Source organism: Panthera leo, chromosome A1 (assembly GCF_018350215.1).
Source record: "Panthera leo isolate Ple1 chromosome A1, P.leo_Ple1_pat1.1, whole genome shotgun sequence".
Classification (NCBI taxonomy): Eukaryota; Metazoa; Chordata; class Mammalia; order Carnivora; family Felidae; genus Panthera; species Panthera leo.
The window spans coordinates 24735587-24751969 of record NC_056679.1 but is presented as its reverse complement, the minus strand read 5'-3'; the positions used below and the strand labels follow the sequence as shown (position 1 = coordinate 24751969).

At 34.5% G+C, this 16383-nt stretch overlaps 1 protein-coding gene across 5 annotated transcripts in view; it reads right to left on the bottom strand.

Moving 5' to 3' along the window:
• ZC3H13 (zinc finger CCCH-type containing 13) overlaps window positions 1-16383 on the bottom strand; it is a 96511-nt gene that overhangs the window by 61370 nt on the left and 18758 nt on the right. For 4 of the 5 annotated variants that reach the window (XM_042920361.1, XM_042920233.1, XM_042920305.1 and 1 more), the window contains exons 5-6: window positions 14179-14229; window positions 8243-8351 (exon numbers count right to left, since the gene is read on the bottom strand). In XM_042920361.1, coding sequence (XP_042776295.1) covers window positions 8243-8351; window positions 14179-14229 — 160 coding nt within the window. The remainder of the gene's footprint in view (window positions 1-8242; window positions 8352-14178; window positions 14230-16383) is intronic. The other variant, XM_042920517.1, reaches the window with a different exon arrangement.

Below are 16383 nucleotides of genomic sequence, written 5' to 3'. Positions count from 1 at the left end.
CTAATGTGTACATGAGCTAACATCCGAAAGATCTGTAACTTTTCCATTATAAGCAATTTGTGATAGTTCCTTAGATCAGAACTGTCCATCTCCTCAACAGATGTGGTACAATGTCTCTATTTCCATTCATTTTTTCCAGTGGAAAAAATATAAAGACTTGTTAAGGAAAAAAAAAAAAAAAAAAACAGGAAAGAGAAAGAATGATGTGCAGAGCTATTCCTTCGCAACATGCAGAAGTTTTCAGGGGCTACTGGCACTGTCACCCAGTCTCTCACCCTCATTTGTTATATATAAATGCCAAAGAGCCTAGAGGAAGGAATTTCAGTGACTCTTATCCTAACACATGACAATGTTGGGCTACACTGATAACAAACTGAGGTGCCTTTTCTAACTTTTCTAACTTTTAGCACTGAAGATCACCATTCCTTAACCTGGGGTAAAGAAATAAAATGAAGAACTAAAAAACGACGACGATAAATAGTCCTATTTGACTGTCGAAAACACAAGAAAATGAACATCACTGTCGTGTACAGATCAAATACATTATAATTCCAACTATCCATTTATTTGCTTGGGAACAGAGGGGGTAACTACATATCCTCTGTGTAACTAAATTGATTGCTCATCTTATATTGGAAGATGATGACAATTTTTCAGTAAATATATAAAATAGATTAAATCACATTTTTCAGTCAGAAAGCAATTACTAAATATTTAAGGACTATATTTACTAGATATAATTTACTATATTTAAGAACTATATTTACTAGATAAAATGATTGGAAATACTGAATTTAAATAAATAATGGCTATCTGTATACTGTTTTGTACTCTGAGACACTTTGTATCAATGAATAATAGGGTTCAAAGATTCAGTTTGACAGTATTCTTAAATTGCTAGCAGATAAAATTCCATAGTTAAATACTAAGTATGTATAAAACAAAGGGAAGAGTAATTAATTGTGAAGAATGATTTATAGTGTTTTTAATGGTATTATCAATAATACCCTGCACCCCTCTAAAAACTACTACCTGGAAATGTCACCAATATAGAACACAGGTAAGAAATGAAAAGTTGGCTTTCAGTCCTTCAATCCCCAGCTATCCTACCAAAGGGGTAAGCCTGAACAGTTAAAATATATGTCAGAGTCAATGTACTATAATATATTTTGCTCAGAGGAAAAGCTCTCTAGTCTTTACTCAGATACAATTTATTCTTATTTTATGCATAGCTATTTTATAGGAAAAGGAAGATGTCTTCCTAGCCTATAAGGAGATGAAATACAAAACAGACATGATGCAACCTGACAAAAAAAAAGAAGTCTGAAACCATTTAATAAATTTAGAAAATGTGTCTCATACCTTGAGGTTATCATTATAACTGCCTAATAAAAACTGATTCATATAGATAGATGATTAGTCTAAGTCATTAGAAATATATTAAATACAATTAGAATGGCATATTTTACAAGGCAGCTATTTTTAAAAATATATAATACAAAAATACAATACATAAGGTTGACATTCCTCATACATACAGAGTTCTTACTGATTGAAAGGAGAATGCAAGGACATGAACAGGCAATTCACAAAAAGAAGGAAATGCAAATGGTACCTAAATATGCCTTTTTCATGTATTAAAGAGGTACTTTTTTCTAATTATAGTATTAGGTATTAGCAAGGTATAGATAAAAGGTATGTTCACTCTTTGAAGGTTAACAATGCAAACTAGGACACTGGGACATCTATCTTGGAAAGTAATTAGGCAATGTGGGTAAAAGCCTTAAGAACATTAATACCCTTTAATAAAACAATTTTACTTCTAGTAATCTGTTTTATGCAAATAATCATAGAAATATACAAGGTATACATATATGGATTAAAGACTGTACGGTTGAGTATTTGCTTCTGTCTTTAATATATACATTCTCACTATTAAAAGTGTTAATTCTTAAGTACACAGGGTAAATGGAGAAATTCCATTACACTCCTCCCACTGCTACCTTACTCTAGTGATAACAATGTTACTAGTTTAGTGTTGTATGCATAAAAATAAACCTTTATATTTATGCTCTTTAAAATAATGGGACTAAAACTACACACAATGCCCTATAGAGATACCTTTCCACATCATACAAAGAGGAACCATTTTAACATCTGAAAAGCATTTCATAATATGAACACATTGTAATTTAGTGAACCAGTTTCCTTCTGATACACATTGTTTTTAATATTTTGCTCTATAAACAAGACTTCAATGGACATTCTGACACCTTCCTTGGTTCACAAGTGCAAAGTATTTCTTTAGGGCAGATTTTTTTTTTAATGTTTATTTATTTATTTTGAGAGAGAGTAAGCTAGTGAAAGAATGGTGAGCAGGTGAGGGACAGTGAGAGAGGGAGAGAATCCCAAGCACACCCAATGCTATCAGCGCACAGAGCCCGATGGGGTACTTGAACGGTGAGATCATGACCCAAGCCAAAATCAAGAGTCAGATGCTTAACCGACTGAGGCATCCAGGTGCCCCTAGAACAGATTTCGTAAGCTACAGAGTTGCTGGATCAAAGATAAGTGTAACTTTATTTTTAATATTACCAAACTACACCTCAAAACAGCTTTTACCAACGGAAACTCCCATTTCTAAAGTTTATATTTTTCATTTCTGTCAATTTGATGACAGATAAATAAATGCTACCTTTTTATTTTCCTTGACTTCCTTCTGTAGTGAGCCTGAGTACCAACTGACCATTTCTATTTCCTCTATGAATTACCTATTTAATTTTTTTTGCCCATTTATCAACTGGACTGTATTTTCCTTTTATTTGTGGAGCTCATTATATGTTTATATAGTACTTATGCCATGTGCTTATACATGTTATACATGGTAAATATGTCCTTTTGGTGATCTACTTCTTAATTATTAAACTGTAGTTTAGTTACACAGAAAATTTAAATCTTTATGTACTCAAATAAGGCTTCTGGGTTTTATGCCTTACTTCAGGAGAATGTACCCACCTATAAGATTACCAAATACGTTCATTTATTTCCTCTTCTACTGCAATGACACTTTCCCTTTTTATGTTACTGCACTAGTCAGTATGGTAAACAAATAAGATGAAGTTTAAGGAACCAAATAAAAAACAGACTTGGGGGTAAGGAGTTGGAAATACAGGCAGCAACCAGATAATGAAAAGTTCTGTACAGTAAGAATTTGTACTTGGTTCCTGAAGGCAATGGGAAATCCAAATTTTATTTGCTTTTTTTTTTTTTTAAATGTTTGCTTATTTTTGAGAGACAGAGCATGAGAGGGGGAGGGGCAGAGAGAGAGAGGGAGACAAGGAATCCAAAGCAGGCTCCAGGCTCTGAGCTGTCAGCACAGAGCCCAATGCAGGGCTCAAACTCATGTACCATGAGATCATGACCCAAGCCTAAGTCGGACGCTTAACCAACTGAGCCAGCCAGGCACCCCGGGAAATCCAAATTTTATGCAGAGGAATGAAGACATTTATTCTTTCAAAAGAGCATTCTGGAACTCAGAGAGTGGAAGAAGATATTCACAATACGTATATCTGATAAAAGATCTTATATCCAAAGTATATAAAGAATTCTAAACAATTAAGAAAACAGGTAATGCAATACAATAGGCAAGTCTGGAACACACAGTTTACAAAATAGATTGTACAGTGGTCAATAAACGTGAACAAGTTGTCAACTTTATTAGTCATTAGGGAAATGCACACTAGAACCACAATAAGATACCACACACCTCCAGAATGGCTAAGATGAAAAAGATAAAAAGTACCATATGAAAAATAATCATTTTTAATTTGACATTATCTACCAAAGATGAACATATGCAAACTCCATGATCTAGCAATCCAATTTCCAGGCATAAGATGAAGAGACATGGGTACAAGTTTAGCAAAAGATATGATTAAGAACAGTAACAGCACCCTACTCATAACTGTTCAAAATTAGAAATTATTCAAATGTTTAGCACCATTAGAATGGATAAATTATGACATATTCATACAATGAAATCCTATACAGCTATAATAATTAATAAACTACAACTATGTGCAATAAATAATACGGTTAATCTCAAATATATTGTAAGCAAAGGAAGCTAAACATAAAAAGAGTACTGCTATATATTCCATTTATACAGAGCTCAAAAACAGACAAAACTAATCAATGGTGGTAGAAATCAGGGTAGTAGTTATCTCTGGGAGGTGAGGGTTGGGAGTGAGTGACTGGAAAGGGAGCACAAAGGGGTTTATGGGATCCAATTAATTTTCTATTTATTGACTTGGGTACAGATTATACAAGTTTGTTCTGTCTGTGAAAATTCAGTGAGTTGCACACATGAATCATGCACTCTTCTGAATGTATACTACACTTCAGTTAAAAAAAATTCTTTTAAGATTATTCTGGCTTTCAAGTGGAGAATGAATTAGAAGACAAGATTAATAACTTCAAGGCATGAGGTTAGGAGGCTATTGTGGTAAAATATATTTGTACGCAGTAAACAAATATCTTAACTAAAATATTAGTAGTCATTTAGAAAAATAGGTGGTTCTGAAAGATAGGCAGAAATGTCAGAACTCTGTGAACATCTAGGGTGAGGGGAAGAAATATCAAATAATAACTCCCAGGCTTTGGGGGACCCAGTAGAAAGTGGTAGTCTTAGGGAACTCAGATAGAGAGATCCAGTTGACAGATGCCTCAACTGAGAGCTCCAGATACTGGATTCATTAACACACAGATGCTAATGACGCCCTGAAAGGATGACTTCATCTGGAAGGAAAAATTAAAATTGAGAAGAGGTGGCTAGGCAAAGGGAAAACAACTGAAAGCAGAAGCCACTTCTAGAAACAAGCGGTTCTCAAAGAGGGGTCTGAGGACTCCTCGGGATCTCCAAAACAATTTTTGGAGTTTCAGAAGATGAAAAATATTTCTACAATACTACATCACTTGGGTGGCTGGTCTACTATTCTCTCCTGGGTATACAGCGGGGTTTTCCAAAAGTCACATGATACGCAATACCATTAACAGATTGAATGTGGAACCAGACATAAAAATCTAGATGTCTTCAACTAAGCCAGATGTTAAAAAGATTTCCAAAAACATGTAAAACACTGCCCCCTCCTTGTGATTTTATTTTTAGTTTCCAAAACCAATCTATTTTCTATAAAAGTATATGCTGGGCTTATTATTTTCACTGTTCAATAAATTCATAAATAAGTATTTAAAAAATTTCTCAGATTCAATTTCTAATATGGCAAGAATTAAAACAAATAACCCACTAAGTCAAAAGCTGTTTGGGATCCTTAAAAAAAGTGAAAAGCGTCATGAGACCAAAAAGTTTGAGAAATACTAATACAAAGCAATTTCTTCTGAGTCTAGCTAAAACTGCTATTCATGTTAGATTTAAAACGTAGAAAGTCTATTAAATTGGTTCAGTGTCATTATCTGGGGAATGAGATGACTATATCCATGCTTCAATATTCTTCCAAACATGTTTTAATCCATAGAGACAAAATATCAAAACCTGTGAGTTCAAATCAAGAGAAAACTGTAATAGCCATGTGTAGATTTTATATGTACAACTATTATAAAAGGCATCTACTCACCTTTTAAAGGATTTTTGTATAGTAAAATCACTTTAGTTTTTTTAAAGATGATAGCCTAGAGCAAAACCTTGGGAATCAACATTTAAGGGATAGATAAAACACAAGGAGCCTCCGTTCAAGACTAGAGGGCTTCAAAGGAAGACAGAAAAACTGAAGAGTGATAGATGAAATCCAAGGACAAAGTGTTTCAAAAAGGCTCTCGAATGCTGCAGAAAGATTACAGAATAGAGACAAGTATCAGGGTGCCTTGGTAGCTCAGTCACAGTTTGGCTCAGGTCATGATCTCACAGTTCATGGGTTGTAACCCTGTATATGGCTGTCTGCTGACAGCTGGGAGCCTGGAGCCTGATTTGGATTCTGTGTCTCACTCTCTCTCTGTCACTCTCCTGTTTATGCTCTGTCTCTCTCTCTCTCAAATATAAATAAACAATTAAAAAAAAAGAGAGAGAGAGACAATATGTCTCTATTTACTTAGCAAACAGGAGGTCATCAGTGACCTTGAAAAGCCATTTTACTGAAGACATGGGTCAGAAAACTGAGCAAGTATGAGGTGAAAAAAGTAGAGACAGTAAGGCACAGAGACTTCACAAATTTAGTTGTAAAGTGGGGATAAGCCGGGTGATGGGTAAAAGTCATGTGGGGAGAAGAGAAATTGTGTCCAGATGGATGTTAAAGATGTAAAAGAGAATGTATAACAAATGAACAAGATTGCAGAAGGGGGAGGAAATCAGATTCAGGACACAGGAGTAGATAACCTTATATAGCAAGAGGGAGGCTTCTTACAAAGAACAAAAGAGAAAGAATAAAGTTCAGGTGGGGAAAAGAAGACCAGCTTGTAAGTGTGGTAGCAGGAAGTTGAGGGAGTTACTAGATGGTGAGTTGCATCATCTCTGTGTAGTAAAGAGCAGACAGGAGACATGAAGGGTCCACGGGGAGATCTGAGGAGAGAGTCTGAAATAGCTACTATGAAGACAAGGAGAAAACTCATCTTAGGCTTTTAAATGGGAATAGAGAAATTTTTATTTTTAAAGATTAAGGGGTATCTAGTATATTTCAGAATATTTCTTATCCGAAAGTAATTAAAATGAAAAGAATGCCGAGTGTGTTTAGCTAATCCCTTCATAGTTAGGCAAAGTTCGCTATCCAACCTCAAACAGTCAAGATTTATAGTATTTTATTTCAATATATGAACTATTTAGTCACCTACAATGAGACATTATAGCTGCTTCTACTACTATTTTGTAAGAGGTATTACATTAACTTATGAAATCCCAATAAACTAATCATAAGGAAATTCCCTATCTGCTCTTAGGAGTAAGTTTTAAGTAGACAACACTGTCCAGAAGTGGAATGGATTTCCTAAAAAAATACTGACGTTCAAATTACAGGAGAGGCATTTAGCATACTTTTGAAGTCTCAGAATAGATCTCTTTAGAGATTGTTCTTCAATGTAATAGTAAATATTTTAGGCTTATAGACTGCTGGCTCTCGTAAGTACTCGACTCATCCACGGTAGGTCAAAAGCAGCCACAGGAAATATGTAACCAAACAGGACTGGTTGTGTTCCAATAAAACTTTATTTGCAAACACAGGTGGCTGGCCTACAAACTATAATTTTTTTAACTCTTAGTCTAAGTTTTCAGTTTACTGCTAAGGAACTTGCTTAAATTCTTACATTCTTTAGTTTTGTCATGTGTAAGTAGAGTAACAAAGCTACTGAATTAATGAGGTAATTACATAAATGATACTGAAATGCCCAGCACACCCAAAGCATTCAATAAATGTGACTTTCCTTTCTCTATTTGGTAGCGTGAGGCTCTACTGCTCACCTTCAGAGGTCATAAAAGTGAAAAAGAACATTCATGGTATGAAAAACAAATGCTAACTTGTTAAATGATGCAAAGATGATTTTGCTATTACTCATGAACAAATCCCTGGTCTCAATTAGTATGTGAATTGGATTTCTTCTGAAAGGTGAAAGTCTACAATTTCTTGGAAATAATTTTCCCACATCTTTAAGATTTAAAAATCTTATTTTAATATTTTATGTAATACAAACAAAATTTAGGGGCACTAGCGGGGCTCGGTTGAGTGTCTGACTTCGGCTGAGGTCACACTCTCACGCCTCGTGAGTTAAAGTCCCACATGGGACTCGCTGCTGTCAGCACAGAGTCTGCTTCGGATCCTCTGTCCCCGCCTCGCCGTCCCTCCCCTGCTTGTGCTCTCAAAAATAAACACTAAAAAAAAATTTAGACTTAATTTTTTAACTTAATTTTTTTTTTAATTAACCCTTAATTTTTTAAGGGCCTAAAAACACTTAGAAAAGTAATGCAATTTCAAAGGACTGTGATGCTGCCCAATGAAGTCCTGGGGGGGGGGGGGGGGAGGGGAGGATGGGGAAGTTGAAAAATGCAGTGTGAATAGCCTTCTCTGACTTTGTTCCGCTACCACATGCTATTTTCTGTATTACGGCTCATTAAAGTGGAAAGACGGCAGTAAGATGATTCTGAAAGGAGGAGATAACAGTTGAAAAGTGTTTTGAAACCCAAAAAGTCTACAAAGTGAATAATCAATAGCTTGACTATATAAGCAAAGATTCTTGCACTCACCATCTCTATTAGTTTCCCATTCTACATTTTCTTCTTCACTTTCGGGAGTTCTCTCCTTAGTGATTTTAATGTCTTCCTTTTCCCTATGTCTCCCTCTCGAAGATTCTTTCTAAAAAGTATATATATACATACAGATTACCATATTTTTTAAACATTACGAGATAGTTACTATAATACAGAATATTTCTAGCTTCATCTTTGTTTCATTAAAGAATCTAGCAAATAATCACTTATCCACTAAGTAGAAGCGACAAGTTCTAGTGTAGCACCATCATGAAAACACTGTATTTTATCAAACAGCAACTTGGTAAAAGTAAGGAATAAGATTTTAAAATATACAATGCAAGTATTTACTAAGCACTGGATAGTCTAAAACATACCAAGTTTCTACTTCTAAGTTTCTAGGGGGAAAAGACAGTTTAAAATGGATAAAAAGAAACAAAAGGATTTTTAAGTGACTATATTAAAAAATGACTAAAAATGGCTACATTTTTCACAGTAGACTCAGAAATACTGATCTAAAACTTACCATACACTTAATGTAACAGCATTTTCCTGCACACTTAAAGATTAAATCCAAACTCATTTGGTAATTTTACAAATGCTTTTTTAAAAAGATGTTCCCCTATTTTGATGAAATCAAAATGGTGGCTAAAATGGTTAGAAAATTAGTCCTTATACTATAGTTAAAAACATAAAAATTTACATTTTATTCCACGTGTAACAGTATCCTACAAACAGAACAGGGCGGTTTCAGCTTGTAAAATTTAATTAAATAACTATATAAGATAAAGACTCCAAACAACATTTTACTACGTGGTAAGAAAATAACCAGTGTTGTAGAATTGTTAACCTTCCTACCACAGCGTCTCACTTTTATTAACACTCTAAATCCTGACTATGTAAGAAACTAAAACTCAAGGACATTAATTGCTGAAAGTTCTTTCTGGGCATTACCAAACATAAAATGGCGCTGCTTACAACACAAATTAATTTCTCTCTGAAATCTTTTTTTAAAAAAATCTAGTATATATTATAATTGCCCTAAATTTTACATATTTAGGTACAAAGTCATGGTGTATCACTTGCTAAATGACACATATGGTATGAAAATAAAGACTGACAAAAATATTAGAAAAGGTTCTACAAGAGTGGAACCAGCCATAGAAAAATACTAGGAGGGAGGAAGGTATGAAGGGAGGGGAGGGAAGGAAGGAAGGAAGGAAGGACAGACTAACTCCTATTTATATATAAGACAAAAGGAAAAAAAGGGACACAATTATTTTTATTCTTAAAATATATTCCATGGATTATCAATGAGGAACTATTCTATATCCCATGTAACTTTTCAGTGTTCTATGGATTAAATTTACTATAATCTTACATCAGTACAATTTATATCAAAAAAATTTTATAGGAAGTTGTCTCCAAATTATTGAAAAATATAGTTTTCTACTTAAAGTAGCATGTAATACCCAACTACTAATTTAGTTGAAAAGGATTTCAGAGAAGTAGTAGTTGATACTGCAAAATAAAATAACCTGCAAGTGTGTAGCGAAGTATTTTTAACAGATTTAGAACTAAAAATGCAATCATCTCAATAAATATCATTAATAACATAAATATTTCCAATATTCACCCTATATAAATAAATTATGTAATTTTTGAATTGCTATTGTTTTTTTAATACGACAGAGTAGCTTGTCACCTTATTTCTTTTAAATGCAAACATATTAATTAGATGTGCAGCTGGGGGTGGGGAGGGCTGGGTGGCTCAGTCCGTTAGGCATCAGGTCATGATCTCATGACTTTGGCTCAGGTCATGATCTCACGGTTCGGACTTAGAGCCCAGCATCAGGGTCTCTGCTATCAGCACAGAACCCACTCTGGATCCTCTCTCTCCCTCTCTCTCTCTCTGCCCCTCCTCCTCTCCTCTCAAAAATAAATATTAAAAACATTTTTTAAAAAGATGTGCAGCCGTTTGATTACTTTATTATTTATTCTAAATTAGTCATCCCAGAACATGTACATGTTGAAATACTTGTTAATGAACTAAAGCATTTCAGCCAGTACACTTGGGATGAGATATTTTAAGAATTCAGAATTTTTTTTGGACTTCAAAGTATGCTAAGTAACAACACCAACAGGGTCTACAGCAGCAACCTGTGCTCAAACATACTAATATTTTTGTAGCAAAACATGAAATCGCCAATTGTATAAAGACTATAATTAGCTTCATGTCAATTAAAATTAGGTTTTGCTGTCAAACAAATCTATGCCTCACTTAGAAAAGCTGGTATTAAAAATTTCTTACATTTCAGAAATGCAATAAATGATTGCAGGCTTTTACTTTAAATTATTTTCATTTTATTTTTAGTTTACAGTACATTCACATTTATTCCATAAACATTATATGTATGGATAGGTAATATTCATTATGAATTTTATTTTTTAATATCTTTTTAAATTTTAAGGTTTTTCATTTTTGAGAGACAGAGACAGAGTGTGAGCAGGGGAGAGGCAGAGAGAGAGGGAGACAGAATCCGAAGCAGGTTCCTGGCTCTGAGCTGTCAGCTGAGCCCTGATGCGGGGTTCGAACTCACAAACCACAAGATCAGGACCTAAGCCGAAGTCGCATGCTTAACTGAGCCACCCAGACACCCCATGAATTTTAATTTTAGATAGTAAAGAGGCATTGCCAAGAATTTGATTTAAAAAAAGCTCTGAGGCTAAACAAAGTTGAAAACCAGTATTACAATAATTTGATTGGCAACTAACGTCATAAAATGTTAGGAGTCTCTGTAAATAACATAATCCAACCTTCTCTTGCCCTATGTAGGAAATCTCTTAAATATCATATACCTATGGAAGTCTTAGTAGATGAATATAAGGAAAAATATTTACTCCCTAGGTCACCACTGATCTCTCTTCACTGTTATGCCCCTTAGTCCCCATTTTCAGACAGCTCTTAAGTATCAAAAAATTCTTTCTTATACTGATCACAACTCTCTTACACCTCTCCAGAATTTCTGATTGGAATCAGTTCCGACCTCTAGATCATGGGAAAATAAATCTAAACATCTGTCACCCATCAGCCCTTTAAATATCTGAACACTGTTACTAAATCTCTTCAACATCTTCTTAGACAAGGCCAAAGATACACTTCACATTGATCACACATCAACATTTTGGAATTTTCCCACTTTATCACTCTGTCATTTTCCCTGGGCACGTCAATCTGCCAATGTAATTCAATAAAACATGAAAACTAAAATTAATCTAGTCTTGCCACAGCAGCACACAGCATATGGCTTCTGCCTCTCCTGGTGTAGAACTGAAATTATACTTGCATTAATAAAGTCTAACTTATTTTGCAGGATAAGTTTTGGGTGGAGCTTACACAAGGTACTATAAGCTTACAAACTACGTAAGTTTGAAGTACAGTCACATAAAATAAGGTGAACTTCAGGGCTGGGTGATGCAGTAACATACTGAAATCATTAGACATCAAACTTTCTTGTGTTGTTCCTCTCACAGCTCTGCCCTTCCTACTGCTGACTTCACATTAAGGCATGTTTCTTTTCCCATAAGAAGCAATCTAGGTTCTCCCAGTGTGCTCTCCCTCACTCACAAAATGAGAATTCGTTCCTTCAGTTTGAGTGGGCCAACTTCAGTCACATGACCACATCTAAATCAATAACAAACCGATCAATAAATCAATAACTAATACCAAAGTAATGGCCGCAGGTGAAATGACTCAGGCCTGGTTCCTCAATCAACCGAATTAGCAAAGAGAATGGGATTATTATGACTGAATTAGACTAATCAGGCCCCAGCAGTGAACCAGGGTCAATTCCCCAAAACCACGATGCATCTACAAAATGAAAAAGTGATGGGATGGGTTCTGATGAGTGCAAAGCAATCTACACCACACTTTTGAAACTACGCTTCACCTCTTCAAAGTACAAGGCCACACTTGCAACGATTTCATAGGCCAACACAAAACAGACTGTCCAACCTAGTAAACATTTTCTCTGTTCGCCTTTACGATTCACGTTTCAGACCCTCCTTCTGAATCATTTGCACTACCTTCCTGACGCGTGTCTTTTTAGACATTCTCTATTTAGTGAAGTTCTCCTAGTAGCCAACACTCGATTTTATCTAAAAATGTCTGTATTATATCTTCATTCTTAAAAAACAGTTTTGCTGGATATATAACTATGGGTTGACAGATTTATCTTAACATTTTGGAAATATTATCCCACTGTCTTTTGGCTTCCATTGTTACTGATGTCATTCTGTTGCTTCTTTGTAGGAGGAGTTCCCTTTTTTTCTTGGGGTGTTTCTGGTATTTTCTCCATGATTCTGGTATTTTACAACTGCATAATAATATTCCATTTGATATGTATTGTGCCTTCTGTAGCTTTGTCTCATCAATTACAGAAAATTCATAGCACTACTCCTTTCAATAACTGACTCTCCTACATTCTATTTTTTTCCTGGAGTTCCAATGAGAGGTACATTAGACTTTCTAAGTATTTCCCCCAAACTTGTGAATCTCTTCAACATTATCTGTAACCTGTATTTATGTGCTGTATTCTGGATTAATTTTTCAGCTCCATCTTCCAATTCAACAACTCTGTCTCCACAGATGGACCAAAAAGGCTTAGTCTCTGACCTGCTCTAATACTAGTAAAAGTCGTAAGGTCACCACTAGCTTTCACATTTACTATTTAATTCCCTGTTCTTGTTTCTTTGTTTTTGCTGCTGTTTTACATTTTTGAGAAAGCAGCAATGCATTTAAAATGTGTTTGTTGTCACTTATTCAGGATCTAGTTTTACTGTAGTAAGAGGACCCTCAAAGTATATAGTCCATAATAGTGCTGAAAGGGAAAGTTAAGACTAACAATTCTAAAAAAATAAAAATAAATTTTTTAAAGCCTAACAATTCTTTAGCAATCACATCAAACTTTGTCTACTGCTTAAAGTAGAGCCAACTATTTCCCTTTGACTTATCCACAACTCTTAGTTCAAGCCACCCTAGGCCATACAAGTGCAACTGACATTTTGTTCCTAAAGTCTGTTTATCCCTAAAACATGTTTGTTCTTTGTTAATGACAGGGAATGGTATTAATATGTATTAGATGAGACAAAGAAGATGGGAAGGGGAAAAAAATGTACTTCAACTATCTTTTCCATTTATCCCACATAATCTCATTGCATTTCCTTACACCTTTCTAAAATTACTTAGGGGGTCCCTCAGGGGCTCAGGTGGTTAAGCCTCAGACTCTTAATTTCGGCTCAGGTCATGATCTCATGGTTTGGGAGATCAAGTCCCGCATGGGGCTCTGCAGGGATTCTCTCTCTCTCTCTCTCTCTCTCTCTCTCTCTCTCTCAGCCCCTCCCCTAATCTCTCTCTCTCTCACACACACACATACACTCTCTCTCTCAAAACAAACATTCTTTAAAAAATTAAAAAAACTAGTTGGAGAAACTTCCTTTGCAACTAATAGATAAAAATTATCACAGAACATTTGGTCAAAAAATAACTCCCTTATATACCAATGAAGTTCCCCCCTTGTACTAATATTCACTTTAAAACTGTGTAAATTTGTCCATTACTAGCTTAAAGCTATTATTGTTCCTAGTAATAATTCTCTATTATATTGAAGAATATCAAGTTTTAAACACTCAATGTTTCATACAAAGGATTTTGTCTTCCCATCTTTTAAAGAATAATGATTCCCAACCCTTTTGCTCTAAAAATATGCTTAGTTACACAAAATACTAACATTATTAGTGAATTCTTAATTTTCTGTCAGAAGCTCTAGGATTAATGTTGATCCACATTTTTCTTGCCTATAATTTATTACCACATTTTTACACCAAAGCTATTAACAATCAGAAAAAACTATTACTGAGATTATGGTTCTCACCTGAATGTTTTGAAACCTTTTCAAGTGGACACTTCTGATGAAGGTTGAAAACTTTAAAAAATGAACAATAATGGTTCATTGATTTTTGGCCTGAACATTAGCCCAGCTAACTCAGCCCAGTCTATAGATAGCTATTAGAACAAGCTGACATTGCGAAATTTTAAATTATTCATAGATTACAATCTCAGATCCTTTCAATATTACAGAAACACAGACAGTTAAGAAATGTAGATCTGTATTTGGGAAACTGTAGTATATTTTGTTTATAACCACTGAAGAAAAATCCCATGATAGGGTTAATGGAGATTTTCTTTTATGAAGTGATCACAAAAATTACATTGTTTCACAATAAGCAGAGCCACAAATAAATAAGGTTTATACTTCAAAGGACATTCAACAGATCACCAAAATCAAGTCCTCTCTAAACACTGCGTTAAAAACATTACCATGAAAAAAGAACAGTTTTTATCGTTGTATCTGTGCATCATACACACAGTGAAGTGCAGCAAGTATAAGAGAGGTGGGGAAAAGTAGACAGAGACACAAGACACTTCAACAAGATAGTCTCAAATCAAGACCTCAAGTAGACAATGATATTAAAAATAGAGAAGATCAAAACAGTAGATATTTTAGATATACTTGAGAAGCTGAAAACCAAAAAAATAGGAAATACTCCATCCTTTCAAGCACACGGGGAAAATTTAGATAAACTGAACTTAGGCCACAAAAAAAATCTCAGTAAAGTTGAAAAAAATAGAAATATAAAGAGTAATAGCAGAGAAGTTATTGTTTTTAATAGAGATAATGTACACACACATGCACACACACATACAACAAACAAAAGGCTCTTCGACCTAAAATTTTTAAATGTACAATTAAAAACTTATTGGATAATAGGTAAAATCCAAACCTAAAGAGGAGAATTTCTTGAAAATAATGATAATGAAAACATGACATATAAGATCAGATCCATAAACTCAGCTAAAGCTTTTAATGGAGAAAAGCTTTAATACTAATATAAATCAAATGAGAATAAATAAATGCTCAATCAATTCAAAAAGAAAAAGGAACACAGTAAAGCAAAGACAGAATAAAAGAAAAAACAAATAAATGTATTAGAAAAGAGAAAGAACTAATCTATAAATCCAAAAGCCAACTCTCTGAAAATCACTGGCTAACCGAAATCAAGAAAAAAGGGAAAAAACAAAAGTATCCCGAATCAGACATAACAAAATAAAAATAGGCATTAGAACAAAGAAAAATAAAGAAAAACATGAGATTTCTTCACAACTCTATGTAGAAAGTTTTAAAACCCAGAGGAAATAATTTTTTAGAAAAATACAATTTGACAAAATTGACTTCAAAGCCAAAAGTCTAATTTCCATAAAAAAATAAAGAACTTTTCATAAAACAGTACCAGACTTTTTTTTTTTTTTTTAACGTTTATTTATTTTTGAGAGAGAGAGAGACAGAGCATGAATGGGGGAGGGGCAGAGAGGGAGACACAGAATCTGAAGCAGGATCCAGGCCCTGAGCTGTCAGCACAGAGCCCGATGCGGGGCTTGAACCCACAGACCGCAAGATCATGACCTGAGCTGAAGTCGGACACTTAACTGGCTGAGCCACCTAGGCGCCCCCAGACTCAGTTGGTTTCACATGGGAATTTTACCAAACCTTTAAAGAGCAGAAAATCCCAGTACCACTTAGGATATTCCAGAGGGAAGAATTAGTAGTATTTTGTTATTATACAGTACTTGGACTACTTGTGAAGCACTAGAGTGTTATTTGAAAGTAAACTGGAATTAGTTGTAAATGTACACTGCAAACTCTAGTGCAACCGCTATAAAAAAGTGAAAATGAGTAAACTGATACGCTAGAAAAGGAGAAACTGGAATAATATAAAATTGCTCATTAAAACCATAGTAGGCACAAAAAGAGTGGAAGACAAAAGGAACAAAGAACAATGGTAACAAACAGAAAACAGTAACAAATATAATAGACATTAATTCGATTATATGAATACTTCCTTTAAACATCAATGGACTACATCAATGAAAACAGACTGTCAGAGTGGACTAAAAAATAAGACCCAAATACGTGCTGTCTACAAGAAATAAATTTATATATAAAGACACAGGAAAAAAAGGAAAAGAGATGGAGAACAATATACTGTGCTAATACTAATCAAAAGAGAGTGGATGTAGC